This window comes from Polyodon spathula, chromosome 2 (genome assembly GCF_017654505.1).
Source record: "Polyodon spathula isolate WHYD16114869_AA chromosome 2, ASM1765450v1, whole genome shotgun sequence".
NCBI classification, from domain to species: Eukaryota; Metazoa; Chordata; class Actinopteri; order Acipenseriformes; family Polyodontidae; genus Polyodon; species Polyodon spathula.
In genome coordinates, this window is record NC_054535.1 from 78,620,622 (window position 1) to 78,633,075 (window position 12,454).

Consider the following 12,454-nt stretch of genomic DNA (forward strand, 5'->3'; position numbering starts at 1 on the left):
TTTTTTTTGGTCTTTTTTTGTGTTAAATGTGTGGGTAACACACAGAGTAGTCACTAAACGAAACACTAAATGTATTCCAGCGTCCATTTATCAGTGTCAAGCCTGTGTATATCTTGTTTCTGTCTAATTTTAGGGTTCAATGGTTATTATTCACATAACAGAACAAATGCTAAATTGAAGTAATTTCATTTTTAGCTCGCTGGATTGGTGGACCACCGAGACATGTAATATGATCAATGGGACTGATGCAGCTTCCTTTCACCCACTCATAACAAAAAATGAAACAATCTACATTTTCTCATCTGATTTGTGCAGGTGGGTGTAACTGTGACCATACAATTACAATGAAATAGATGAATAACATACAGGGGATTGGACACAGTACTTGCCTTGAGGTGGTTAATAGGATTTTGGGCCCCCACAAGCATCCAGTGTGGCACAGATTTGACTGAGGAGTTAGACTGCCAGATTTTCTGAACTGTTTAAGTGGGATACAAGACTGTACCTTAATGAGTAGTTCTAATTCCTTCAGGCAATTCTGTTGAAGAATTTCCCTCAGTAGTCCTCTGACTGCACCGTGCTTCTCTGTGACGCATCAGTAACTCTGTGACGCATCAGTAAGTTGTGCAGTCTTGTTTCTGGAAGCACATTGTCAGAATTTGCAAGTACTTCTTTTATTGCTCTAAGCACATTCTTACACTCAGGGGAGACTTTTAAATAATTAGGACAACTTTTAATAATCAAGAAAATCACACAATCAAGTTTCATCGAATCAGAGCAGTAACGGTTCTCCTTCTTTTTATTCTTTTTAATGCTTAATGGATCGAGTGGTTGCAAGCCAATTTGGATCCCTGCTAATAGGCAATCTGGGCGGTTCCAGTGCCTTTACAGGTTTAACAACATTAATACATTAACACAGTAATACAGGTATGGTTATCACATACCCAGCTCTTAGGATAGATATGCCAACCGCTAAATCGTAAAACAATCTCCAAAGCGAAAACCTTATAGCAATGTATCAATATAAATGAGATATGAATTCAGAAAAGTTCTTACCTTCTACTATATGGAAGTGTAGTTGTAGAATACAACGTAAAAACAAGAAATGTTTTCAAAAGCAAAGACTTCTAGTTACGACCAAACAGCAACCAGCTTTTTCAGAGATCTTCAGAGCATGGACCATTTTTTTTCTCCATGTAATACGTCAGAAGACCCAATTAAATCTAATTGAATGTGAGCTCATGGTCCTCATGCTCTACCCCTCCTTTCCCTAAAAATTTGGTAAACTTGAGTTCACAGGGTCCTTGCTATATACACACAGTGGCTTGCGAAAGTATTGACCCCCACTTGGCATTTTTCCTATTTTGTTGCCTTACAACCTGGAATTAAAATTGATTTTTATCTGGATTTCTTGTAATGGACATACACAAAATAGTCCAAATTGGTGAAGTAAAATGAAAAAAATTACTTGTTTCAAAATATTCTAAAAAATAAATAACGGAAATGTGGCGCGTGCATATGTATTCACCCCCTTTGCTATTAAGCCTCTAAATAAGATCTGGTGCAACCAATTACCTTCAGAAGTCACATAATTAGTTAAATAAAGTCCACCTGTGTGCAATCTAAGTGTCACATGATCTGTCACATGATCTCAGTATATATACACCTGTTCTGAAGCGCCCCAGAGTCTGCAACACCACTAAGCAAGGGGCACCACCAAGCAAGCGGCACCATGAAGACCAAGGATCTCTCCAAACAGGTCAGGGACAAAGTTGTGGAGAAGTACAGATCAGGGTTGGGTTATAAAAAAATATCTGAAACTTTGAACATCCCACGGAGCACCATTAAAGCCATTATTAAAAAATGGAAAGAATATGGCACCACAACAAACCTGGCAAGAGAGGGCTACCCACCAAAACTCACGGACCAGGCAAGGAGGGCATTAATCAGAGAGGCAACAAAGAGACCAAAGATAACCCTGAAGGAGCTGCAAAGCTCCACAACGGAGATTGGAGTATCTGTCCATAAGACCACTTTAAGCCGTACACTCCACAGAGCTGGGCTTTACGGAAGAGTGGCCAGAAAAAAGCCATTGCTTAAAGAAAAAAATAAGCAAACACTTTTGATGTTCACAAAAAGGCATGTGGGAGACTCCCCAAACATATTAAAGAAGGTACTCTGGTCAGATGAGACTAAAATTGAGCTTTTTGGCCATCAAGGAAAACGCTATGTCTGGCGCAAACCCAACACCTCTCATCACCCCGAGAACACCATCCCCACAGTGATGCATGGTGGTGGCAGCATCGTGCTGTGGGGATGTTTTTCATCGGCAGGGACTGGGAAACTGGTCAGAATTGAAGGAATGATGGATGGCGCTAAATACAGGGAAATTCTTGAGGGAAACCTGTTTCAGTCTTCCAGAGATTTGAGACTGGGATGGAGGTTCACCTTCCAGCAGGACAATATCCCTAAGCATACTGCTAAAGCAGCACTCGAGTGGTTTAAGGGGAAACGTTTAAATGTCTTGGAATGACCTAGTCAAAGCCCAGACCTCAATCCAATTGAGAATCTGTGGTATGACTTAAAGATTGCTGTACACGGAAAAACTGCAAAAACCTGCAAAAACTTAAATCTTATTAGCTGGGCTCCCATCTCTACATTCTCATTCCCATCATCGGTGGGCAATCACATTTTAACTGAATCTGGGTCCATCAAAGAACCACACGCTCTTGCAACCAAAGCCTTCCATGCAAAAGGATCTAATGACTTGCAGCATAAAAGGGACGTGCCAGAACCGTCTGTGACAACGTGCCTGCTGAGCTCCTACTATCAGTCCTCTTTTGAAGTACTTAAGAGCTGTCAGTTGGGTATGGTGTGTAAGTGCAATAGGGTCTTTTTATACACATTCTCAACACACAGAGCACGTGTCTTTCTAAAGAGCGAACACTACCTCTCCTGTAAACAAAGGTTTTGAATAATTGCTTTGTCAGTTATGACACTATCAGAATAGTTTGTCAATTCGACTAGTTTCCTATGGTTTTACTGTTACAGATGCGTTGCGCTCATACTAGAATTAATTTACACATTGCACAGAATAACAGAGTGGGAATCAACTGATCTAATTCTGTCTAGATGATAATGTATGTAGAGGAATCACAAATATACACCACTGTTCATGCATGTGTGTCTATTCTAATGATATTGACAACTACATTTTGAACACCTTGAATGTGCTCTGACTTTGCTCTGTTTTGTTTAGGTCTCTCTATGCTACATTTGAAAAGGAAGTCCATGTGAAGGGCATACCTGCCTACAGATTTGTGCCACCCAAAGAAGTATTTGCCAATATCTCAGTAAATCCGGCGAATGCTGGCTTCTGTGTGCCAGCAGAAAACTGCTTGGGATCAGGGCTCTTAAATGTCAGCATGTGCAAGCAAGGTAGAAGCTTATGGATCATGACTACAGGAATAGTTGTTATGCATATGATGGAGGAGTGCAGTGTTTCATTTGGTGCCTGTTTCTTAGAACTCAGGCTTGTTTTATGTGAGCCAGTTGCTCTGTCACACACTTGACTGTTATGTCACAATTTCCACAACCCTATTAGAACCATGACCAGTGCTTTTCTGTTGTTTCTTTATAACTGGCTTATTATCCGGGAACAAATATAAGGTACAGACTGAACAAAACTCAGGACATTTATAGGAAAAAATATTTCCTTGTCCCCAGTTTCAGACTTTATAAAGTGACTTTTTTTTTTTTATTGTAACAGGTGCGCCAATTATTATGTCATCTCCGCATTTTTATCAGGCAGAACAGAAATACATTGATGATGTGGTCGGAATGAATCCAAATAAGGAGGATCATCAAACAATAATGGATATTAACCCGGTAAGCAGTTACAATGTGTGTTTTGATTTGGAAAACCGATATTCATTTTACAGGTTTCTGCAGTGCTCATTAGCAAGTCTTGATGGTGGTTAATTTAATAGTTTTTTTTAAAATTATTTTTAGGACAGAGGGTGCCATGTGCTGTCTTGAAGAAGCACTGCTTGACAATTCTGCAGTATTTGGTTCATTGTTCGCAAATAGTAAACAATGAACCAAGTAGATCATGTTTAATTCAAACCAAATTGACAAACAAACAAGAAATCTACACTGTACTTAATGCACTGCTGTTGATATTTAGTAAATCGTATTAATTGTGCTCATTGGTGATTTATATATAATCAGGGATTTAAATTACTGGTATGAGGCCCATCATTTATAAATTGGGGATTTTTTTTACAGCATTTTATAGCCTTCGATTGCATTAACCACCAATCTGTATCTGTGGATCTTCTTACACCTAAAAAATCTGTGGTTGATGGAATCCAGGGCTTCTCTCCCGGCTGGGTATAGATTTACTAAATCAACCCCTTAAATCCCTCTATGTGTTTGCGTGTGTGTGTGTGTCTAATATATATAAAAAATTGGGCTGCTTCAGTTTTGGGAATGAACTTTGTTTCTTATACTGTAAAGCCATAAATATTTTGCTCCAGAAATGTTGCTGACCTGTTGCAATATACCAAGTATGTATTGTTAGTGAATTTGATTTTATACCAAAAATGTTTGTGTGTTTTTTTTTTTTCCTACGCGAAAAACGCATAATAAAAAGCTGGCAAATATTTATGGCTTTACAGTATTTTTTCATCTCTGAATTCTACCACAAGAGGGGGGCTCTGTACTTTGTAATAGATACTATTTACATTGCGTACAGTGTGCTGCTGCAGATAAGCGCAGCACACATAGACACAAACGCATGTATGTCCCAAAAGTGTTCAGAACGTATCTGCAGCCACACAAAGCCACTTTACCTAAATGACTTGGCTACTTCTCTGTCTACTTCTTTCTAATAAGACTTTCTACTGAAGATCAGTTTGCTTCATTCCTTTGCTATGAGTTTAAGGGTGAAACTACTATGCAATGCAAGTCTTATTTCCATCCCTGGTCACAGGCAATGTTTTCTGAAAGAATTTAGTGTTTTAAGTACTCGTGGGATGTATATGTTTTATCAATCTGTGGCTAAAGAAGCAAATGTATGAGCCTTAACAGTTATGGTTCACAAACAATGTAAAGTTCAGTTGACTGATTGGGCGTCACTAGGTTAGTTTTTAGTTGTTTTAGTGTGTTGTTTCGCACGTTATCTCTTTGTGTGTTATGCTGTTACTCAACGTTTGTTTCAGTGCTGTTTTTGTTTTCACTGAGTTTTCTGTATATTTGTTCTATTGTGAAATTTTTTATTTTTTTGTTCACTTGTCTGTATTTGTATCTGTATTTTGCTGCTCTTGTTGATTTTTCTAATTAGACGTCCCGGTGAGGCGAGCTTGTTTGAGTTTGAAAATCAACTGCCGGATTAAGAACGTGGTGTTGCTAGTATTGGGGCTGCCATCTCAGTGTATCTCGCGCCAAGGAAATGCATGTACATGGCTTAGGGAGTGCTTAACATGTAGAAAACAGAAAGTACTGATTAGAGGAGAAACCTCAAAATGAAGTGAGGTAACCAGTGGAGTACCACAGGGATCAGTATTAGGCCCTCTGCTATTCCTAATCTACATTTAATGATTTCGATTCAGGTATAGTAAGCAAACTTGTTAAATTTGCAGACGACACAAAAATAGGAGGTGGCAAACACTATTGCAGCAGCAAAGGTCATTCAAAATGATCTAGACAAGATTCAGAACTGGGTAGACACATGGGAAGTGACATTTAATAGAAAAAAGTGTAAGGTACTGTATGCAGGCAATAAAAATGTGATTTTATAAATATAATATGGGAGATACTAAAATTGAAGGAATCTGCAAAAAAAGGCCTGGGAGTTTTTGCTGACTCAGAAATGTATTCATCTAGACAATGTGGGGAAGCTATAAAAAAGGCCAACAAGATGCTCAGATATATTGTGAAAAGTTGAATTTAAATCAAGGGAAGTAATGTTAAAACTGTGCAGTGCATTAGTAAGACCTCATCTTGAATATTATGTTCACTTCTGGTCACCTCGCTACAAAAAGGATATTGCTGTTCTAGAAAGAGTGCAAAGAAGAGCGACCAGAATTATTTCGGATTTAAAAGGCATGTTGTATGCAGACAGGCTAAAATAATTGAATCTATTCAGTCTTGAACAAAGAAGCATTCAGAATTCAAAAGGTATTGACAATGTCAACCCAAGGGACTTTTTCGACCTGAAAAAAGAAACAAGGACCAGGGGTCACTAATGGAGATTAGACAAAGGGGCATTCAGAACAGAAAATAGGAGGTGTTTTTTTACACACAGAATTGTGGGAATCTGGAACCAACTCCCCAGTAATGTTGTTGAAGCTGACGCCCTGGGATCCTTCAAGAAGCTGCTTGATGAGATTCTGGGATCAATAAGCTACTAACAACCAAACGAGCAAGATAGGCCGAATTCCATTGGTGTTTCCAGATTTCCATTTATTTTCCCCAGACTTTTGTTTTAGTTAGTTTCTACTAGTTTTTTGATAGTTATCCACATAGGCGGGCAGCTGCAGAGCATTATAGCTTTTTGGTCCATAGCAGAAGTTGCTCCTGGTTTTCTAAAAGTATTTGTCAGAATCTGGAGGTGCAAATCTAGCAAGAGACAATGCAAGTATGCAAAAGAGAAATAAGATACAATCTAATAAATGTCCATTTGAGAACTACGGTGCATTATTTACAAAATTAATATACAAATTTGTATACTGCAAGTATACTTGTGCCAAAGTAGGACAGTATATATAATGGTACCAGTAGTATACTAAAACCAGACAATTTTGGCAGAAGTATACTTGCAGTATGTTATTTGTTAAATGTTGAACACTATGGGTGGTGAAAAATAACAAAAATGAAATAACAAATGTGCACACATTATATATTAAAATTTGCAAGTGTTGTCTTAAACACAAGTCAGATACTTAATACAGTACACCCTCGTTATAACAACCCTGTTTGGGTCCAAAGCCTTTTGTTCGCTATAGTAAAAGGACAATCCAAAACGAACAATATAAGCTGCTGAAGTAAGTTAAGGAAGTCACCTTGGATAAAGGCATTAGCTAAACTATTAATAATATTAGTACTGTTTTATTCTTTGATTTTCTTTATTACAGTGTTTGTCACTACTAGCACTAAATAATAATACTAACTAGAACTGCCAGGCAGTTTTATGGCTCCCAAGCCCCAGTATCAGTACTGGCCTAAAAATGTTTAGTTCTCAATGTGCCAAGTTTAAAATCAGCAACTTAACTGTTCCACAGAAGAAGATTTTGAACCTTTTTTTTTTTTTTAAATCTGTCAGGCAGCCATCTTGTTTAACGTGAGTTTCTTAAGTCAGTTGTATTGCTACAGTGTCAAGGATGATGCTTGTGAAGTTTCGAGTTAGTCAAGTAAACAGTTTGTCAACTGAGACAGTTTTAAAGTTCAGATGTAAACATGCAACTGGCGGCCATCTTGTTTTATAAAACGTAACCATTTTGACATTTGTATTCCATTGTTACTGGTCCAATAACTACCGTGTTTGGAGTTTGTTGGTGAAGCGGTGTTCAATAGCAGCAGTTTGCTGTTAAGGGCACGTTTCGATAAGATTTGCAGCAGCCATTTTGACATTTAAAGTTTATCACAGCAACTTCTGCTTCGCAAACTTGATGCAGGTTTGGATGCTGATGATATATGCCAAGTTTCAGATCAATCGCTTCACCGGTTCCCAAGATTTTGAAAGGTTTTATCAAAAAATGCATCATTGCGCCAATTGCAAGGACGCAGCAGGAAAAATTTTTCAGCATCTGACAGCCAATGTATCCAGCTTGTTACCTGCCAAGTCCGAACCTGATCAGTCACACAGCCTCGAAACAGCAACAGTTTAAAGTTTTGGGACCCCCCCCCCCCCCCCCCCCAAAAAAAAAAAAAACTTTAACAATAACAATAGGCTTCCCAGCATTTGGCTTGGAAGCCTAATAATAACAATGAGATTGTGAATAAAAGTAGAATTACAAGTACAGTACCTATTTGTGGCATGCTGCATCCAGTATTCTGGCTATATCCTGTTAATTGAAGAATATGCTGGTTGCATAGAGCTGTACGAGCCAACATCAGCAGCAGTTTGATTTACTTAATTTTTTTTTTAAATCAGTATTTAGTCATATAATTAAGGATGTAAATAGAGTGTGTATCTCTATCTATCTAACCTCGAGATAGCGAGGATGAAAATAGTATATATATCTACACTCGGCTGACGGTTTGAACCCGAGACTGTTGCTGCACTCGGTACAATAAGTTACAAGCAAGCGCCATACATTTTAAATAAAATTACCGGTACATTTTGTTAATCACATTAAAGAAAAGAAAAAAGCGATGTCGACATGCACGTGCTAAATCTGAGTCAGTGATAATAACTATCGTATTCAAGTTTATTTATTTTTTTTCCCTGGGTTGGGAAATAATGTTAATGATTTAATAAAGGTAACAACAAGATACCAAAATGTGAATCATGGTAAGCAGAGCAGAGTACAGTAGCTTGTAATTCCAGGCTGTAACTTATGTTTACAAAGTCATATCCTTCAATATAAAAGTGTCCGTTTTACCCTTCGTTTCAGTAAGCAGACAATCATGTGACATACCAGCACGCTGACTACATATGATTGCTTGAGTTGTCAGGGGTGTTACACGGGGCTATCCTCCCAGAAATTGGTCACAAGAAATGTGTACGTGTACGTCGCCCCGGAATTCACACAAGCATTACCAATGCAACACATTGATCCCTCTAAACATGTTTTACCAGGATGATCTGTGAGCGGAATCTCGATTGAGAAACCCCTGTTTGATTAAAGCACAGAACATTATCTTGTTATAGAATAAAAAACATTGAATTGCCCGTTGGGCAAGCAGCCAAAAAAAACCCACGCCATCCAATAGATTTTTTTGGTTGGCCCTGAACGTCGGGCTAGCGATTTTGCTAGCCCTGATGTTGGAATGTTAATGATATGGTGTAGGGCAGAATCCCGCCCCTTTGTGTTTATTAGTGTTTTTTGTTGTATGTAGTATTAATGTTGGTGTTTATGTATAAAATACACGGGCTATAAATATGGGTTATGAGCACGAGTGTTATAAAGTGCAATTTGTCTTTAGACACGAGGATGGCACAACTCACGCCATGTGCATGTTTAAGTGGGTATTGATATGTGAGCACGGGAGTACACAGATTAGTTCACATGCTGGGATTCAAGTGAATAATTAATTGGTAATTGAATCCCAGCACAATTGTATATATATCTAGATGCACGAAGCACTCGCTCAGGACTGTGTGTTCGTTAGTGGAGAACAAAGTGGAGTTTGGAGAGAATTAAAGCAAACAATTACTACGACACGCTGGAAGTGCCAGCGTGGTACTTGTTTGTTGGGTTCGTCCACGTCTGTTTTGTTTGTCTGTTTTTGTGGCCAACACGCCCTTTATTTTCAGTGTTGTTTGTTTTGCATGTCACATTGATGTGTGCTATTCTCAGACTGATGCAGTCAGTATTTACACCATGTACTAGTTATTTTTCACCACGGCTAGCATGGTAAAACACAGTACCAAGTCATTAACATTTCATCGACATTTGATCTGCTGCATGGTTTTTGCACTGCTTGAAATCCTACAAACTCAATTTGAGAATATCACTTTAAAATCAAGTGCAGAGCAACCAAAGTACAGTTGGTGTGTGCACAGCACCTACTTTAAGCACTAAGCAATCTGAGAATGACCCCTTAATTCTGGTCAGAAGAAAGTACGGGCCAGAGGGAAGTTATTTAAGGTGAGCTCAGGTCTGAATGGACATTTAGTCTGCAAAAAAACCCACCCTTCACAGCTGGGGAAAAAAATGCTCCTTGTTCACAGCGTTTAGTGGCATGTTGCTGATTTTATAATGGTGTTGTGTTTGCTCTTTGTTCCCTGTTAATAAACAGCGAATCAGGACTCAGAAAAATCAGAACTTTTATTACTGGGTTGATCATGCGTGTTACAGATATTATTTATACAATGAGTAACTATTAGTGATGGACACCTTGTTGATGAAGCTAATTAACTAAGGTTTGTTCATACTTGATAGGATTTGTAAAAATACATTTTTTAATTAATTTTTTTTTTTAATAGTCCCATGAAGTGGGCAATATACAGACCAACATGCTAACATTTAGGCTCCGGTACTGTATGTACAGTGTTAAAATGACCTAGATCTTACAATAACAGTACCTAAATATGCATATGGTATCAGTTACAATGTAGGGCACTGGTATATTGATGATCTTCTAAGGACCACCTCGTGGCAGTATGATGTTGGCCTGCTTGGTCTGAAGTCCTGTATGTCATTATGTAATGTGGAGTATTTCGATGTTCAAAGTCAAAGATATGTTATGTACTGTATAAGTATAGATAAGGATAAATACAATGACATCAGTAAAATGGGGTTAATTGTAAATTCTGCCTGCATAGCTGCCCACTACTGCCTTTTACACTGTTAAAGCTGTGTGACCCTAAGAAAGTCACTTAACCTCCTTGTGCGCCGTCTTTCAGGTGAAACGTTGTAAGTGACTCTGCAACTGATGCATAGTTCACACCTAGTCTCGTATCTTGTAAAGCGCTTTGTGATGGTGGTCCACTATGAAAGGCTATATAAAAAAAATTTAAAAAAAAGAAAGAAAAAGGTTTTTCAAAAGAAACCATATTGAGAGCTCCACTAGGCTATGGAATATCATTTTATAACACTGCTTTGATTATTTAGAGAAGTCATCAGGTAGAATTTAAAGTAGTTCAGTCGAATTAGACACATATAAAGAAACCATAATGAGCTGTCATTTAGAAACAGTATCACTATTTAAATTTAGAAACATACAGATCACTATTTGTTTTTGCAAGGCTTGCTGCTGTGGCATTTAGAATTGCACTTAATGCACTTACACACACAGAAACACTACTTTGTTTGACAAAATTGAAGACAAGCATGTGAATCATGATTTCCATTATATGAAAGTAGGTGTTAAAACTTCATGCTGATATTGGGCTCTGCTCTCACCAAGATAAGCTCCAACTAAGACATAGCTTCTTTTACTGTTAACTAATATGATCCATCTGCGTTTCCTTCCATCTGATGATGTAGATATCCTTCTGCCTGGTGTTGATGGCTGAAGTGTAATGCTGGCTCCTGGTCTCCGATTCCCAACACATTAAGTAAATTGCATTGCTATAAAAAGACAGGTGTTACATTCCCAGTTTTAGATTAACAAATTACTATAAAGAAAATAAAAATGCTTTCATAAACTAGGGCTGACAGTGTTCTAAATTGTTTCTCTGGCCATTCAATCAAGTACTTCAGTTCGTTATATTGTTTCAAATTAGTTGAACTCATATATTCTCAGGCAAAAACTGTTGTCGTGTTTTAGGTCTGCTGATAGTACTGACTTATTTCAGTCGCAGAAACAAAGCAAATACATTGTGTCAAATTTACACAGCAATTAACTTGTTTACAGTTGCACATGATACACACACTGCACTAGCATTGGGTTGGGGGTGGGACTTGGACTTTAGGCCAAAAGAGTCTAAGTACTCACAGAACCAGACCCATGCTACAGACAGAGTATAAGGAATGGTCAAGTCTCACACTGCAGTGAGCTGTTTCAGGTTTTAAATGTGGACAAAGTTTAATAATGCAAGATAAGTTTGGAGTGACAAAGCTCAGATGGGTCAAAATAGCTTACAGTAAGATGTATTTGGACACTAGTCTTTCTTCAGTCCCTAGTACAACTAGTTTATGTCAAGAGATCTGTTTTAGTGTAGGACTCTGTTTTGTTTTTGTTTTATTGTCCTTTGCCTGCAAATATTTTTTTCTACTCTGCTCCTCTGGAATAATGAAAGCTGATTTTTATAAGCCTTAATTTTATTTATTTTATTTTATTTTTATTATTTACACACAAAGGTCATTAAGATTGATAATCTGTTTTTACAATATCCAAACATTGTATTTCCAGTTAATATGTAACCCACAACTGCTTGGTCACAGAGACCATTGAGCCCTGTAAGAAAGAAAAAGAACAAAACAAAAAAACAATTTGGTCCATACTGTGCAGTACAGCCAAAACTGTGTAGAAGGACCATACACATGTATACAATTTTATATTTGTATAGTCCCTTTTATACCAATATTCTTCAGGCTAGTTTAATAAAGTGCAATAAAGCTAGTTTTATTTAAAAATAATATTTTTGATTTAAAAACAATGAGATACAGCAGTGATAACAGATGGAAGGCAATTCTGTAAAGTCATTTGTATATAAAGACCACTTTTACACTGTCCCTGTAGTAGTTGTTGATAACTGCTCTGTAGCATACCTTAAACTAGAAAAAAAAAAAAAAGTTTGTTTCCTAATTGTGTACGATCCTGGAAAGTGACATTCTAATTT

General features: G+C 37.6%; 1 protein-coding gene across 2 annotated transcripts in view; it reads left to right on the plus strand.

Moving 5' to 3' along the window:
* LOC121301414 (lysosome membrane protein 2-like) overlaps nt 1-12,454 on the plus strand; it is a 42,833-nt gene that overhangs the window by 6,652 nt on the left and 23,727 nt on the right. For both annotated transcript variants that reach the window (XR_005947620.1, XM_041230796.1), the window contains exons 6-8: nt 196-315; nt 3,260-3,438; nt 3,770-3,888. Coding sequence is in view for 1 of the 2 variants with exons in the window: in XM_041230796.1 (XP_041086730.1) it covers nt 196-315; nt 3,260-3,438; nt 3,770-3,888 (418 nt within the window). In the remaining variant the exon portion in view is untranslated. The remainder of the gene's footprint in view (nt 1-195; nt 316-3,259; nt 3,439-3,769; nt 3,889-12,454) is intronic.